General features: G+C 43.4%; 1 protein-coding gene across 1 annotated transcript in view; it reads right to left on the bottom strand.

Annotated features, from left to right (window-relative positions):
• Window positions 1–18072, bottom strand: part of SPG11 (SPG11 vesicle trafficking associated, spatacsin) — a 70693-nt gene that overhangs the window by 18351 nt on the left and 34270 nt on the right. The window contains exons 11-26 of the mRNA XM_075858375.1: window positions 15967–16121; window positions 15643–15819; window positions 12114–12185; window positions 11908–12041; window positions 11674–11834; window positions 10815–11028; window positions 5500–5688; window positions 5093–5196; window positions 4859–5004; window positions 4615–4779; window positions 4005–4071; window positions 3768–3933; window positions 3305–3513; window positions 2177–2279; window positions 382–526; window positions 63–299 (exon numbers count right to left, since the gene is read on the bottom strand). Coding sequence (XP_075714490.1) covers window positions 63–299; window positions 382–526; window positions 2177–2279; window positions 3305–3513; window positions 3768–3933; window positions 4005–4071; window positions 4615–4779; window positions 4859–5004; window positions 5093–5196; window positions 5500–5688; window positions 10815–11028; window positions 11674–11834; window positions 11908–12041; window positions 12114–12185; window positions 15643–15819; window positions 15967–16121 — 2444 coding nt within the window. The remainder of the gene's footprint in view (window positions 1–62; window positions 300–381; window positions 527–2176; window positions 2280–3304; window positions 3514–3767; window positions 3934–4004; window positions 4072–4614; window positions 4780–4858; window positions 5005–5092; window positions 5197–5499; window positions 5689–10814; window positions 11029–11673; window positions 11835–11907; window positions 12042–12113; window positions 12186–15642; window positions 15820–15966; window positions 16122–18072) is intronic.

The raw sequence follows: 18072 nt of genomic DNA, 5'->3' as shown, positions 1-18072 counted from the left end.
ACCTTGTTTCTAAGGATCAATGTGAATGTAATTGAGCTAGTAAAAGTCTCTGGAGCACTCGCCTGTGTAGAAGCAGCGAGTACACTGAATAGTGGCACTTTCCATCTCATAGACTCTTTAAGGAGCATCTTTCCAGGTTCTCCGACACGAAGACAATTCAGCAGCACATGGTGGAGACGGTCTGTGGTTGTGTCTTTGCCAATTGCTTGCAGGGAACAATCAGTAGAGACGTTGTCTTGTAATGCTAGAGAGATATGACTACATAGAACTGGATTCATATCATCCAAGACATAAAAGACCTGTAGAAGAGCAGACACGAATATAGATAAAACTAGACAGACATTAAGAAGGACGGAGCAGACTGGCTTTGGGTGAACTGACCTGTTCTGGGCTGTTTGTATGCACCAGTAGCTGCAGCCAGTCTTGTCTCTGTGCACAGTACTTCAAATAGTTGGTGCTCAAAGGAATACCATGGAGGAGACAGAACTGCACCACTGTGACCCATAAACTATGCGGAGGAAGTGGACTGCAGGGAAAACAGAGGGAATTCATGACCTAATCTCCATATCTCTCACTGCATATATTGGCTCGATTGCTGTTGCTAAAACTCTTAATTTCCTTTAAAAAAAAAGAAAAAAAAAAAGTGTCCACCAAAAAAAGTCCAAATATTCTTTCTGCTCTCCCGATATCACAAGCTGCCTTCCCGACAGTCTGATCACATATTCCGTCTAATAATAGCTTCTATATAATATTCTGACGTTTTGAGAGGCCAGAAAAGACCGGAGAGAGAATCCCCTGTTCACCTGTTATACACTGTGAGAAGCCTGATCGAAGGAAACAGCAGGATCGTTTGCTATTTTATGACCTTACCAATAAAGAATCACATTGGACTGCACTTGTGATATACTTTTCAGGGTTGTGCCTGACTGAACCGTGCGGTGTTCAACTTGATTTTCACAAGTCCGATCAAAGTGATCACACAAATGTTAGAATTCTGAGCCTTGCCGGATTTACATCTGCTGAGCTTGCAGGCAGAGACGGTCTAGGACGGACTCCGCTCATCCCCTAGGACGGACTCCGCTCATCCCCTAGGACGGACATTAAGTCATGTATGTTCACCTGCTCTGACAAGATAAAGCAGAACGGTGCTCTTCTCACATCTAGCGCACTCTACAGCCTCCCCCTAGTACCTCCCTGGGTGTCCTTCTCGCTTTCCAACAACACTGACTTAATAAGTAACAACTACACGCCATTTATATACTGTATGGATACAGTGTTCAGTGCATTCATGTGTACATTTTACCTTCAGCAGTCGCCCTTCCCCAAAGGCCAGTTATATGTAAAATCCTGCCCAGATTCTGAGGTTTAAAGGGACTCGATTGTCATTTTTTATTTACATTTTTGTGATCATTAGAACAAGTCAAGCTGATTTAATATGTAGACTTTATTGTTCCATTAGCACTGCCCTGCTCTAGTTAGATCTGAGGTAGCGGTCTTCTTTCTTTCTCATCTTATTTTTTTCTATACTCAAGACTTCCTCTCCATCTTTTTGCTTAGTCCAACGATTAGGACCTGTTCACATCACCGTTGACTTTCCGTTCAGGGGTTCCATCGGAGGTTTCCGTCATGGAACCCCGCAATGGAAAGTCAAACGGAAACCACAGCTTCCGTTTGCATCACCATTGATATGTCGACTGCGTTTATGGATTCCGTCGTTAAAACAGAAACCTGACGGAACGGTGACAAACAGAAACCATTAGCAATGTTTCCGTCACCATTGATATCAATGGTGACGGAAACGGAAGCTGTGGTTTCAGTTTGACTTTCCGTTGCAGGGTTCACCCGACGGAAACCCGGAACGGAAAGCCAACGCTGATGTGAACAGGCCCTTACATATTTTTTCATAATTTATCAAATATATTTGTATATTTAATGGGACTCCTGCTTGTGTCCTATTGCGATTCACGTTTTTCTATTCTATATTATGTCAATTATGTTAATTAAAAAAACAAAACAAAATACATATAAAATTAACATATAAAAAGTAATTTATAGAGAAGTAAAGCTTAAACCACTTTGTGATGACAGTGCAATGAACCCATTCTTACTGACAACCATAAAACCTTGCTGTTCTTACAAACTTGTTGCCAGTGCCGTCTCCTGTAGCGCATCGTACCTGTCTTCCTGCTGCAAGTTTGTATCCACAACCTCCTCCAAGCTCAGTAAAAGATCTTTTGCAGCCTCTACTTCATTTTCCACTAGTTTTGACAATTTGTGGGCTGAGAAAATAGACATACGTTATATTTGCGTTTGTGTAATAGGCACCTACAGTAAGTCCATTATCACCATCAATATATGCATATATATATATATATCTATCTATCTATCTCTATGGTCACCAGTTAATAAGCGTTGGAACATTTCCTATGTTGACTCTCGGGTGGCTCATTACGGTGTGACTCATGTTGCAATGGTCAGCACAGGCTTCAGCTGCAGCCTAGTAGAGGTCAGCAGAGGCTTCAGCTGCAGCCTAGTAGGGGTCAGCAGAGGCTTCAGCTGCAGCCTAGTAGGGGTCAGCAGAGGCTTCAGCTGCAGCCTAGTAGGGGTCAGCAGAGGCTTCAGCTGCAGCCTAGTAGGGGTCAGCAGAGGCTTCAGCTGCAGCCTAGTAGGGGTCAGCAGAGGCTTCAGCTGCAGCCTAGTAGGGGTCAGCAGAGGCTTCAGCTGCAGCCTAGTAGGGGTCAGCACAGGCTTCAGCTGCAGCCTAGTAGGGGTCAGCAGAGGCTTCAGCTGCAGCCTAGTAGGGGTCAGCAGAGGCTTCAGCTGCAGCCTAGTAGGGGTCAGCAGAGGCTTCAGCTGCAGCCTAGTAGGGGTCAGCAGAGGCTTCAGCTGCAGCCTAGTAGGGGTCAGCAGAGGCTTCAGCTGCAGCCTAGTAGGGGTCAGCAGAGGCTTCAGCTGCAGCCTAGTAGGGGTCAGCAGAGGCTTCAGCTGCAGCCTATTAGGGGTCAGCAGAGGCTTCAGCTGCAGCCTAGTAGGGGTCAGCAGAGGCTTCAGCTGCAGCCTAGTAGGGGTCAGCAGAGGCTTCAGCTGCAGCCTAGTAGGGGTCAGCAGAGTATCTCTGGAATGGCACCATTCAGGTAAAGGGAATTTAAAGGTTCACAACGCTGTTCAAGAGCTACATTTTCAGTCTTTGCCTGGAGTTAGACTTTAATAGCAGTGTACAGAGGTTAACAGAACAAAACAACCTATATTATATTAGTAGTGCAATGCCAAAGTCCACAATGTTAATACAAATCAATCATCATACCTAATGCTTGTATGTGGAATTTGTGTCCTGCCTCCTCTTGTAGAGATGTGCTGTGCCGCAGGATGACATTGGCCACATTTACATCCACACGAAGCTTGTAGCTGCTAAGTCCAAGTAACTCAAGGAAACAAACGCAAGAGGAAATGACAATGGGGACATGAAAGCTGGACAAGGCTAGTGAGTATACATCCTCTGTGACCTGATGAATTCTGAAATAGAAAACAATTAAATAAGGAATATGAATCCAAGGGAGTAAGGAAAGACACGTAGTGAAAGGGCAAACGTTACATCATGAGAGGGGGGCCACAAAGTCATGAGTTGGGGGGGGGGGCTTAGGTCATGAAAGGGGAATATAGTTTAATAAGGGGAGTAAAGTGCACAAATACTTGACAAACAAGAATGTAAACATCTAAAAAGGAGATCTATACCTTCCATATCACTTATACGGAAACTATGGACTTACAGCTGCTTAGGAACTTTGCTTTTCAGGAGATGATGCACAAGGAAAGTGGAAAAGGCAACAGCCGGCCGACCACTGCGTAAATAGAAAAATGTATCCAGCTGCTCCGCTACGGACAGTTTTTTGACCAGCTTTGGACATGAGCAGTGTGGCAGCGCTGAACTGGTATCTGTAAAGGACAGCATGTTAACAATGCTAACAGGTCAGGTGTCTTTGCCTGCCATGTGCCAGTTTACTTACCACTTGCTGCCAGAGAATTTGTTGGCTGCCATGTGAAGAAATGTGTAGGATGGAAGGGTGACAAGGTCTACAAGAACCCAAAAAAATTATTATTGTTTAATAAGTCACTTACAGGGGAAGCAAATACTTGTTATCCCTTCAATAGTCAGGTATTTAACTCAAAAAATGCTGATATCACTCCCATAAATTGAGACCCTCTTTTAAACTGCCCATCTTTTTATTTTTCGGTGGCTGAAGTCTGAGCGCTTCTCCAATATAATGGGTGGCAGCAGCAGATATCCAGAGGATTATGGAGATCCAGCATGTCACCCAGAAACACTTGGCAAGTTAGCCGTTCACTGATGAATAGCTGATCACACAGTCTCTTTGCTGGGACTCCCAACGATCAGCTCTATTCTGTGTGGGGAACCTATTGGCAAGTATTCCATTTCCAGGCCGTGCCACCACAGAAGAAATAAAGCATAACACATTGCCTATTAAAATCAAAGCTTGTCTATGTAATGCCCCGGAGGACCCAGCACATACACGCAAGAGACGCACTTTATAGTCGGTCTCCACTCTAGATGAATGCTATCATGTATACTGCATAAATCCATAATGTGAACAGAACCTGCAGAAGATGGTACAGAGTAATGTCAGGAGGTGATCCACAGTTAGATGGATGCTGTGTGAAGAGAGCTGCTCTGAGCTTGGGGTAGGGAGTCAGCGCCATCTTCAATAACGGAAGATCCACATTCCATTGGCATAGGTTTGGCTCTTCACACTGCTTCAGTACCTGTTGCGAAGAAGAAAGCAGCATTAACAAGTGGGGTTAATTAAAGTAGAAAACAATATATAATGATTATATGAATTACCCCATCAATTCCACCAGGAGCATACATGGTTGTTGCAAGAGCAAGCAGAGTATGCCCATCCAGGAGCATATTGTTCACACTCGGCGGGCAACCAGGCATCAGCATATGTGCATTGGACAGGCTGACCTGGAACATCCGATCAGCATCTAACGGTGAGGATATGTAGTCTTAACATGTAGGAAATGCGTCCATCACTAGCATTGTAGAAATACCTGGGAGGACTGGATCTCTTACCTGCATTGTCACTAACTTGTCGAATATCCACCAAGTACCCAAACCAGGGGTAAGTCTCATGTAATGTGGTGTTGGCCAAAGCAGAACACGTTTCTGGATTTAATCTGCCGATATCAGATCACAAGTTCAGCTGCGTCATAAATACATTTATGTAAATCTGCGGCACCACAAACAACTATCCAATGATGATATGACGTGACAAATACTATAAAACTTGTACAAAATTTATTGGCATAATTGTGGCTTTAAAATAAAAAAATAAAAAGTTCTAGATTTTTCCACAACTGCTTTTATGGAAAACAGCTCTGATGTACTGCAAGTAAAAAAAAAACGTAAACCTGTTTATGTTTTTTTGTTTAATACAAAACAGTTGAGTTAAATATGTCATGACATTTACTATTCAATACCTGTGACAATCTAGATAACAGTACAGCATGTACCGGAGACCGCGCTCAACACATAAGACTACAAAGTGGTTATGAACATCTAGACGTTCTGGGAAAGTGCCCGCTGGATCCATCAATCTCCCACTGATCGCTAAACGTTCCACAAAACGCTCAAAATCATTCACTTCAGACGGAATAAAAGTGTTCATCCTGCGAAACAAGCAAACGATCAATTTCCAACTTTCATTTTTATATTTAGAGCAGGTTGTGATCTTTAAGTGCACGTCTGTGATGATCACATAGATTCTAATAGAAAGATACAGACATATTATACATGTACAGAGATACACCGTCTACTGTAATGCTTTACTTCTACCTACAGTGACTACAGCTGGTCATAGAAGTCGGCTCCCAATCCAACAAATGTTACAAGATTTTTCAATATCCAGACTTTTTCCGTTACTATGGGATTGGATCTCATTAGAAGGAAGCAGCAAATCCTTTCCCTTAGGAAAATTTCCTGCGTCCCTCGAATTGGATCCGATTTTATTTTTTTCAAGTCCTCATGCACATGGACATATTATGGTTCTGCGTTGTACAGAGCAGTAACAGGGCACCCATAGAGGTGCATGGGACATTACTACTACACCTCCGTATGTCTCTCTAGGAATAAAATTGTGGCATGCTCCATCACATGCAGCATTAACCCTTTCATGACCAAGGCTGAATGTCCACCGCATAATTTCACCTTTTGGAATGCCACATTCTAGGGGTGAATATTATACATTGGCCAAACTAGTTTTTTCTTATTTAGGACGGAGATGGTGCTTTAATGTGGTACCAAGACAGAACTGGTAACTTTCCATTTTATGTAGGGAAAAATAGGGGCAAAAATTCAAAATTTCCTTCATTTTTCTTATTTTGGAATTTAACATAAATTAGTTTAACCACCCAACATATACCCCTGACAGAAGGCTGAAAACGTATCCCACTGTATAGGCTACCTGAAGCGCTGCGCCCGGGGAAGCTAATGATGTCACTGTCTATATATGGACAGTGATTTCAGGAACTACAATACCGGAGTCCCCAGGCCAAAGCACCACGCCATGTGCATGAAGCGTAACTCTCAGGTTTGGAGTTGGCCATGAAAAGAAAAAAAAGAAAACAAACCACCACAAATCTCAAATAATACTAAAAATATCTACACAATACCATATTTAATAAAAAACATTAACATTATATGTTGAATAATAGTTAACCTTTTTGTCTGACCGTCCTCTGGCTTTTGAGGGCAGGCGGTGCAGGTTCGGAATCTAGAGCGACATCATTGGTGTCGCTGTAGAAAAGGCTTATGAGCGCTCCAGAGAGCGCTTACTCTCTAAGCAGGGGCTGGAACTAACAGCTCCGGTACCTCGAGAAGCCTAGTGAACACAGCTGGGATCAGAGAAAACTCCGACCCCAGATGTTTAACCCTTCCTCGTCGATCGGATCACCGTAAACGACCTATAAAAGGACCCCAGGGCTGTGTGTTCTATAAGCCTGCTGTTAGGGCACACATAGTGACACTGTATAATGTATTAGCATAAATGAGTATGCTAATACACTAAGTATAAAATTAAGTTACTAAAAAATTATCCTTTCATGGGATAAAAAATAAATAAATAGAAATGTAACAAAAAAAAAAAAGAATTGTCCATAAAAAAAAGTCATATTTAGTATAAAATATATTTTATTGCCCATACATAACATAAAAAACAAATTTACATATACACGACCGTAATGCCCTGAAGAATTAAGCTAACAGCGTGAAACGTGAATGACAAAAACAAACAATGCCGAAAACTGTCTTATTCTATATTTACGTCGAAAAAATAAATTACATAAAATTACACAGTAATTCGTTTGTACCCCCAAACTGCGCAGAAAATAAATTAAAATTTCTCCCGCATAAAATAAGGTATCATGTAGCCACATCAATGAGAAAAAAATATAAATATGGCTGCTTAAAGGCAAAAACTTCCAGGCATGGTCATTAAGAGGTTAAAATATGACTTGCAGCCGAAAAAGGTGACAATAAATGCACACATACATAGAACTGTACATCAAAAATTCATCATAATTACAGATCTCTGTTTTAGAGACATAATGAACTTGCGTCCCTTTTTTTTTAATATACGGACTTCAGGAGACTCATTTTAGGGTGCGTTCACATGAGCGTTAGGTTCCGTTGATGGGTTCAGTCAGGCCATTCTGTCGGAGGAACCCATCAATGGAAAGGCAAAACGGAAACCATAGCTTTCCATTAGCATTACCATCGATTTCAATGGTAATGCTTCCATTGCTAATGGTTTCCATTTGTCTCCGTTCCGTAAAGTTTGTGGGTTTTTTTTACAGAATCAATAGCGCAGTCGACTGCGCTATGGTTTCCGTAAAAAAAATTGAAACCATTAGCAACGGAAGCATTACCATTGAAATAAATGGTAATGCTAATGGAAAGCTATGGTTAATATAAGAGGTATTTTTTTTTAAATACTTTGCTATGGACTATGACTAATGGTGAGGCTCCAATAAAAAAAGAAACCCTGCTATAAATAAAATTTTATAGAAGGTAATACATAAAAAAAATTAAGTAGGATAATACTTTTTATGTACCTGGACTCTGCAATATATCAATCACAATTAAAATATGTGTTACCAGATAATCACCACTAGATGGCAGGCATTGTTCGCTCAGAAGCGGACAGCAAATAGTAATTGGTAGCTCTAAATCCCTACACATTATAACGTGCACAGTGCAAAACAAAAAGGCAGTAATGCTCACCCTGCAGGGGCGTGCACAGGCTGTGTGTGTGTGTGTGTGTGTGTGTGTGTGTGTGTGTGTGTGTGTGTGTGTGTATATACGGAGGGAAATCACATATACGCACTGTGACACACGCACATAGACAGAGAAAGAGAGAGAAAGAGAGAGAGAGAGAGAAAGAGAAAAAGAGAGAGAGAGAAAAAGAGAGAGAGAGAGAAAAAGAGAGAGAGAGAGAAAAAGAGAGAGAGAGAGAAAAAGAGAGAGAGAGAGAAAAAGAGAGAGAGAGAGAAAAAGAGAGAGAGAGAAAAAGAGAGAGAGAGAAAAAGAGAGAGAGAGAAAAAGAGAGAGAGAAAAAGAGAGAGAAAGAGAGAAAAAGCGAGAAAAAGCGAGAAAGAGAAAAAGCGAGAAAGAGCGAGAAAGAGCGAGAAAGAGCGAGAAAGAGCGAGAAAGCGAAAGAGCGAGAGAGAGAGCGAGAAAGAGCGAAAGAGCGAGAGAGCGAGAGAGAGAGCGAGAAAGAGCGAGAGAGAGAGCGAGAAAGAGCGAGAGAGCGAGAAAGAGCGAGAGAGAGAGAGAAAGAGCGAGAGAGAGAGAGCGAGAAAGAGCGAGAGAGAGAGCGAGCGAGAGCGAGCGAGAAAGAGAGAGAGAACGAGCGAGCGAGAAAGAGGGCGAGAGCGAGTGAGAGAGAGCGAAAGAGCGAGAGAAAGAGCGAGCGAGAGAGCGAGAGAGAGAGCGAAAGAGCGAGAGAAAGAGCGAGCGAGAGAGAGCGAGAGAGCGAGAGAGCGAGAGAGAGAGCGAGCGAGAGCGAGCGAGAAAGAGAGAGAGAACGAGCGAGCGAGAAAGAGGGCGAAAGCGAGTGAGAGAGAGCGAAAGAGCGAGAGAAAGAGCGAGCGAGAGAGAGCGAGAGCGAGCGAGCGAGCGCGCGAGAGAGAGCGAGAGAGAGAGAGCGAGAGCGAGAGAGCGAGAGAGCGAGAGAGAGAGAGCGAGAGAAAAAGGAGAGAGAGAGAGAAAAAGGAGAAAGAAAGAGCGAGAGAGAGAGAAAGGGTATGTGCACACACACTAAATACGTCCGTAATTGACGGACGTATTTCGGCCGCAAGTCCCGGACCGAACACAGTGCAGGGAGCCGGGCTCCTAGCATCATACTTATGTACGATGCTAGGAGTCCCTGCCTCGCTGCAGGACAACTGTCCCGTACTGTAATCATGTTTTCAGTACGGGACAGCAGTTCCACGGAGAGGCAGGGACTCCTAGCATCGTACATAAGTATGATGCTAGGAGCCCGGCTCCCTGCACTGTGTTCGGTCCGGTACTTGCGGCCGAAATACGTCCGTCAATTACGGACGTAAATAGTGTGTGTGCACATACCCTAAGAGCGAGAGAGAGCGAGAGAGAGAGAGCGAGAGAGTGTGTATTAATTTAAGTGTCTTGTATGGGGCCTAAATTAATTTAGGCGTATAGTCTGGGGTCTCAATTAATTTAGGGGTCTGGTCATAGGTCTGACTTAATTTAGGGGTCTAAATTAACTCTTGCATCTGGTCTGCGGTTTATGCAGGTGTCCCGTAAGAGGAGGAGGCAGAGAAGTCCAGGCATGCCCCTGCAGGAGCCAGAAGCAGCAGCAAGAACTGCAACCTGGTGTGCGACACTGCCATGTAAAAGCAGCATCAGTACAATTATGTTTTTTATTTTGCCCCACTGCACCCATTCTTTCTCCCCCTTGGCCCTCCTACAGAGAGCCTACCCACCTGACTCCCCTATACCCATCCAGAGCACCTGTCAAGGTGTGTGTACCCCCTGGCCCTACTCCCTCTTTCCGCTCTCTTAGCTCACTCTCATAGCTCACTCCCCTCCAGCAGAGCCCTGCTACCTAGTCTCTCCGCATTGTCCCCTAACAGAGCTCCGGCCCACCTACTGTCTCCACATAGCTACCGCCAGTTCACCCCCCTCGTGCCCCCGTCCCTCCACTTTTTCTTACCAACACTCCAGTTTCAGGGGGGGGGGGGGGAGACTGGAGTCCTTGACTGTATGGGGCCTAGAAACTCCTGACGGCGGCCCTGCGCACGTATACCGCCATTCACACACACATATACACACTTAACTTTCTCTGCTGGATTTCTCCCACAGAGTGGCTGTGCACAGAAGGACAAGACTGCTCCAGCCAGCAATGATGTGGAGACACTGGATCTCTCCCTTCAGCTCTGACCCGACTGCTGTCTGTATGTAATGTTGTCTGCCATTTGCTGGTGAAAGGTAAAACATCTCCTATGCAATGTTGAGCTTTCATCAGTAGATGGCAGACCACATTACATACAGACTGTCTAATGTACAAAAGCCTAACAAAAAGGAGTTGCGGCCAGGAGAAGTGACCCTAACTGTCTATGCCCCTGTCACAAGTTCCAACCATAGCATATAAGGGTGTGTGTATATCTATTTCAGCTTTACCCAGCTGTATTTTTTTTATTATACATTGGATAACTATACTGTAATCTGTGTAATGCAACAGATATAGCGATAGCCAGAGAAATCCTTCTATTCAAACCTTGCTAATCCATCATGTATTTTCTGCCTTGTGTAGCTGCAGCACATGGTATCCTCATCAATGACAGCCGGACTGATGAAAGGCCACAGGGGGCGCTCTTTGTCTTCTTTTCCCTGGGGTTGTCCTGTGCTTTCAATCCAAGATGCAATCCGTGACCAATCATGCCACAAAGTCAAATGGCGCCAAAGAATTTTGGGTGTGTCAAAAGACATGTCTGCAAGAGCAGAAATAAAAGCATCGTAATTTATGGGCATATGCCTCAAAAATCCACAGAATATTAACCTCTGACATGTCCTCTTGTGCAAAGTATTTTCTGTGTTATCTTGAACTATTAGTTGCTGGATTTTGAGAGGCCACTGAGCTTTCCACAGCAATCCATCTCCCAATGCTCTGTCTGTGTTAAGGGGGTTTTACACTGGGCGATTATCGGGCAGACGAGTGTTCATAGAACTCTCGTTCTCGATCATTGCCCTGTGTAAACAGGGCAGTGATCAGCAGATGAACCAGCAAACACTCGTTCATCAGCTGATCATATGATTTAAAAAAAGTAAAACATTATCGTTGTCGGCAGCACGTATCCCTATGTAAACAGGGAGACGCGCTGCCGACATGATAATAATGTATGGGGACGAGTGATCGGAGTAACGACCGCTCGTCCCCATCCATAGCTCCGCGTGACAGGAGCAAACGAGCGCCGATCAATGATGTCTCGCTGCACTGGCCAAAATCGGCAGGTATAATAGGGACTTTAGGCTACATTCAGACGAACGTTGCCAACCTGGGACGTGAAAAACGAATTGAACACTTTGTGATTTTATAACTTTCCTGTAATAAAAATCATTGATAAAATATCGCTCACCTGTGTTTTTCCTCCAAGGCAGCAAAAGCGACTCTTGTGTCTCAGAGTCCCAGTCCTTGGCCCAATGAAGAAGCAAAATCTCCGGCTCATTTCTTACAGCAGTCAGGGCATCTTGCAGTTTTTTCACCTCCTGAGACGTGGCACACGTTCTCCATGAAGGCCTAGAATAGACGACATTGCTCACAATAAATATTAGGGGCTTTATTGTACAAGAGAGCAGCACAAGGTTATTACCTGGAGTGAAGCACGTTTTTCCTCTCTTCAGTGGTCTGGCACTCATTACCATACAGTTCCTCAAGCTTGCACACTGTATGGATCGCTTGTTGTTGCTGTTCTGAAAAAAGTCCTTCTTTCTGCAGCAGGTAAACCTAAAAAGGAGAGATCGTCCGGTCAGCCATCCCCAAGCTCAAACCGGCAATGTTACAGTAAAATATACCCACCAATAGCGTCCGTACTCCGAGATCTGAAGTGTGCAAACATATACGATGAAGTTCTTCCAATATGGAATAGCCCTGGAACAAAGGTTTTAAGAATATATTTTATTAGGTGTAGCCAAACTTGACAAGAACAACCTCTTTTTAGACTTGACAGTCCGTCTAGAGCCAAGGTTCTCAACTTGTGGTACTTGTAGCCAATGTACACACCATGTTTTTAAGGGTTACTTACATTGGCCTACAGCTGTGCCTTTAATATTACCTTTGGGGTATTATGATGTAATATGAGTAGGGGGTACTTGGCTTAGAAATGAGAAACCCTGGTCTAGAGCAAACATGAATAACCAGCAATGTATTTTTTATATGGCCCTCAACTGGAGGGGCCATTAAAATGCACAAATTGTCTTTAATGTTTCCCAACATACTACTGAATGCCACTCATGCTACTTGTTTTGGCCCTGGGTGGTCCTTGTTTTGCTCCTATCCTTTCCTTGTAGTGGCACTTGTTGGCTCTTGCTTATTTGTCTTTATTGCTATTTTAGTTTACACTGGCAATGGACTTGCCTTCTCCTGTTATGTTCACACAGAGTTTTTTTTATCTGCCTGCACGCCATTTGCCGTGCTCATTGAGCGCCACGGGCAAAAACACTGCAAAATACTTTCACTGCCTCCCATTGACGTAAACGCCCGAAGAAAGGGAACGTCGCTTCTTTTTCCCGCTCGCGGGAAAAAAACGCCTACCATTGAAATCAATGGGAGGCATTTTTGGTGTGTTTTAAGAAAGTAATTAGCATAAACCTAAAATCGCTAATAACGTGGTAAAAATAGAGCACTGCTGTCACCACATTATAAGTGCCCTGTCTCCTACATAATGTGATCGGCGCTATAATGTAGGTGACAGTAATGCTTTTTATTTAGAAAAACAATCTATTTTCACCACTTTATTAGCAATTTTAGATTTATGCTAAGGAGTTGCTTAATGCCCAACTGGGCGTGTTTTTACTTTAGACCAAGTCAGCGCTGTGGAGAGAAGTGTATGACGCTGACCAATCAGTGACCAATCAGCGTCATACACTTCTCTCCATTCATTTAGTCAGCGCATGGTGACACTGCATTGTTCACGCTGTGCTGTCTTATACTGACACATTAACGTTACTGAAGTGTTTAGACAGTGAATAGACATTTCTTCCAGCCAGGACGGGATGTCTATTCACAATCCCGACACTTCGTTAACGTTTCTGTGGTATTTACAGCAGAGCAAGCGTAATCTCGCGAGATCACGCTGTAAATAACAGGTTACAGCGAGATTATGCTTTGCTCTGCTGTAAATCCCACAGAAACGTTAACGAAGTGTCGGGATTGTGAATAGACATCCCGTCCTGGCTGGAAGGAATGTCTATTCACTGTCAGGACACTTCAGTAACGTTAATCGTTCAGTATAAGACAGCACATAGTGAACAACGCAGTGTCACTGTGCGCTGAATAAGTGAATGGGGAGAAGTGTATGACGCTGATTAGACCAAGAGGGCGTTGTACAGAGGATTGTATGACGCTGACCAAAGTAAAAACACGCCCAGTTGGGCTCCTAACGTGGTAAAAATAGATCGTTTTTCTACATAAAAAGGATTACTGTCACCTACATTATAGCGCCCATCTCCTTATGTAGGCGATAGGGCACTTATAATGTGGTGACAGAGCCTCTTTAAAGGGGTTGGCTCACTACAGACATTGATAGCATGGGGCTAGGATATGCCAAAAATGTCCGATCGGCATAGGTACGAACGTTGTGACCCCTGCCGTTGGCTAGAACAAAGAGGTAATGAAGTAGTGTGCCACTTAGTCTCCTGACGGCTTCACTCAGCCTTTTCTGGACGGCTGCATGGATGCCCATTAGGTAAAGTGGCACAGCGCTTTTCCACTGCCGCTAATTCTTCGTTCTAGCGATTGGTGTGGATCCAACTGCTAGCAACATCTCACCAAAGTCTGCGGTGAGCCAACAATTTTTAATATCCAATTTCAACAGGCCAAACATATGCCAAATAAACACTCTTTCGGTACATATTTGGCTGATGACAGCTATGGGCAGGTACAACGTGATGTGAACAGAGCCTAAAATTAGGCTCTGTCAATTGAATATTTTTAAGAAAAATTGTATTAAAATTTTACGCACAAGGCATTAGGGATGCACGGTGCATCGAAACTTCGATACTGTTTCGATACTTTGCATCCCTAAACGGTTCGATACCGCTATTTCCTGTATTTCGATACTTCGCTGCGCAGCGGCACAGCTCAGTATAGTAATACATGAATGTATGGGAGCGCGGCTGCGGCTGTGTAATTCAGCCACAGCCCCGCTCCTGAGTCCTGATAACATGTGCGCACGGTCAGGATGATGCGATGTGGCCAGCGCTGTACTTATGAGCGGCGGCACTGGAGACAGAACATGGCGGGTGCTCTGCAAAACACACCCATGTTCTGTCCTCCGTGCCTGAACCGCCGCTCATTAGTGCAGCGCCGGCCGCTCCTCCTCATGCTGACCGCGCGCGCACTTCCTGTCAGGAGCGGGGCAATGGCTGTATTACACAGCCCCGCTCTATAACGGCGGAGATCAGAGAAACCTCTCATCTCCGCCGTTATTCCCCTGAATGCTGCGATCACAGCTGACTGCAGCATTCAGGAGAAAATGAGAAGGGGGGATGCCCCTGGATCGCGTCACAGGGAATTCCTGTGACGCGATCGAGGGCCATACCATATATGGGCAGACAGCCCAGGGTCTATTGACGGACACCAGGGCTGTCTTACCATATTTCTTGTTGTTAGGACATACCCAAGTATGTCCTAACAACTGCCTGTGTGCTATCTGTCCACAGGTTAATGTACTGGCACATATCTGATATATGTCAGTACATTAAAGTTTAAAAATAAAGTAAAAACAAAGTATTGTTAAATGTAAAAAAAAGACACATTCACCTTTTTTACAATAAACATTAAAATAAGTCTCAATACATAAAATATTCACACATTCAGTAATGGCGCGCACAACAATGTTTTTGCATCATTTATGATGTGTACGCTGTAAAAAAATGAAATAAACACGGCTTTCATTCACTTATTATTGTGAGGCGCGAGGTGCGATGAATTTACCCTCCATGTTCCTCACATTAATAGTAATTAACCCCATCATGTACCTCGCACATTAACCCATTATGACTGACAAACATGATGGGATTAATTACTATTAATGTGAGGCACGTTCAAAATTCATCACACCTCGCGCCTCACATCAGAAAACGGAAGATTTTTTTTTTTTTATTACTGTTGGCAAAAGTATCGAAATTGGTATCGAAATCGCAATACTAAACGAAGTATCGGTATCGAAGTCCAAATTCTGGTATCGTGACATCCCTACAAGGCATAGATTATAACTCTCACCTTTCTAGAAAGCAACAACATCAAAGCCTTCTGTGTGCCATTCTAGAAAGTCGACAAGTGTAGCTGGAAGATACCAAGTGACCATGTGTGTATTATTACCCACCATGTTCTGGAGAAGCTGGCAGGCCTCTGACACACAAGCCTCTAGTAGACATCGGTAAACAAGTTTCAGGCCTTCCCTTTTCAACCAAGTTATGCTGGAGGGGCAATGGCCCTGTGATCGTAGGAAGGTTTGGGCTTCAGGAATGCAATTTCTCAGGATGGCATCAGAAATTATATTCTAAAAAGGCGAGGAATAATGAAATAGAAGATAAGAAGTACTGAAAAAAAATACAAATTAAAAGATCCAAATAAACTGTCTGAACATTCCCTTTCTAGATGGGAAAGGTTTAGACATCACTTTCAGATTCTCTCACAGTCCCTTTACCTCCACAGACATGTTCTCCCACTCTCCATGTCTTCTCTCAGGACGTGGGGTCTTCACAGGAAGCGTCTGCTGCTGAAACTTCTTCATGAAAGGTCGAAGCTTGGTAATGTAGCCCGTCAGAATTCCCACACATTGTTCTAGACCGATGTCTGGCACTATATAAAAATAAAAAAAAGCTGAACTAAACCCCAAACAATTTTGACACACAGATAAATGTTATGTTTTTTCTCCACTGATGGGACTATTTTGTAACACATTTCAAATGTGACTGCCATGAAAAAACAAAAACCTTCCTATGTTCACAATAAAATCCACTTTCCTTCCCATTCAAGTAATGCTTCGTAGTCTGTAGCTCTTAAAATTAATACCACTTATCCTAAATCTAATTTTTTTGGACCATGGGGTATACAGTAAGATTTCTTTAACCCCTTCAGGACCAAGTACATTTTGGCCTTCAGGACCAGCCCCATTTTTTCAAATCGGACATGTCTCACTTTATGTGGTAATAACTCGGGAATGCTTTTGCCTATCCAAGAGATTCGGAGATTGTTTTCTCGTGGCATACTGTACTTTATGTTAGTGAAAAAATGGTCATCCTCCAATTTCTGATGACCAGTAGTCCCTAATGCTGGGTTTCTTTATGAGGCCCATATTCAGTAACAGGCCCCAAAATTAGCAAAGCTCCTCTGAGTTTGTGGGGGTCCAATTTTGGCCTTTGGAATAGTAGGATATGGGATTGTGGGCGAGAAATTGTTCCGCATATAAATTTGCCTGTTTGACCATTAAATGTATATATTCAGCGGAGAAAAATTAAATTTAAAAAAAATCTAACTCTCCGAACCATGTGGTCTCCACTTGGATTCCCGAGGATGCGGTGAAGTCAGGAACCTGAGGGGAATAACTTGTAGCAGGTATCCATATCGCCTCATTATCGGGGGGCTGGTCAGAACCAGCAACTCTTCTGCGCTGCTGGGGGGGGCTCCTCAGACTCGCTAGACGAAGATGATGTCAGCACGAACTGCATTTCATCCTCGCTAGCAGAGTCTGTATCCGAGCACAGCATAGCGGATGCCTCCTCTGGGCTATAAAATTTCTGCGCCATATTGCAGTAATGTACAATACAATGTAATAGATCTAAGTTTATCGTAACCCTAAAACTTAACGGTCAAGAAGAAAAATAAAAAAATATTTTTATATATATATATTTTTTTTATTATTAACTAGAAACAAACTGGCGCTCTCAAAAATGTAGAAGCGGGATGGAACTGACTGGATCACTGCGTAAAACTGTCTCTGTATGTGGCACGGCAACAGTGAATGGTGGCGATCTGTGTGGATCGTACTGGACACTGAAACGGCTCAATGTCCTCAGTGCACCGCCGTTTGTCACGTACAGTAACGTGAATGGGCGCGAAACGGTTAATCAGACAAGTGGTGGTTTATTAAATATTATCAATTGCTGGACTATATTAAAACGTAATGTTCGGTGCATACACCAGGAAAATCTTTAAGGCGTCTTATTTCAAGCTGAAAAAGTCCAATTTGATCAGCCTTACATGGTACTTGAGACTTCTCATTTGCTTTTATCCATCACGTTGCTCTCTTTGAATACTCTGCAGCTCTTCTAAATTCTATTTACAGTGCGGTAACCAAAACTGTACTCCATATATGATATGTGGCCTCACAATTGATGTATAGAGGGTCAAATTTAGACAAGAATTACTGTTTTTACACATCCTTAATGTTTCTAGTGCTGCTTGGCATTGAGGGGTGCTGCTTTCACCTTGTGTATCCATGTGCTTTTCCTGCTAGGTATTCACAGTTCTGTTCTATTAGACAGTTTTCACCCAGATACAAACATTTTCCCCTAGTTCCTGTGCCCACAACTTCTATACCAGGCTGTATGGAAAGATTTAGCAAATTTCACATATAGCCAACCTATATTTCATGAATCAATGCTGGTCTACAGTTACCCAGTTCTAGCTTTTTGCCCTTCTTAACCCCTTCCTGTCGTAAACAACTTTCAGATTTTCATTTTCGTTTTTTCCTCCCCACCTTCCAGAAGCCATAACGTCTTTATTTTTCCGTCGATATAGTACTGAGGGC

The sequence above is a fragment of the Rhinoderma darwinii genome, chromosome 3 (genome assembly GCF_050947455.1).
Source record: "Rhinoderma darwinii isolate aRhiDar2 chromosome 3, aRhiDar2.hap1, whole genome shotgun sequence".
NCBI classification, from domain to species: Eukaryota; Metazoa; Chordata; class Amphibia; order Anura; family Rhinodermatidae; genus Rhinoderma; species Rhinoderma darwinii.
This window is presented reverse-complemented; position numbering and strand designations above follow the sequence as displayed.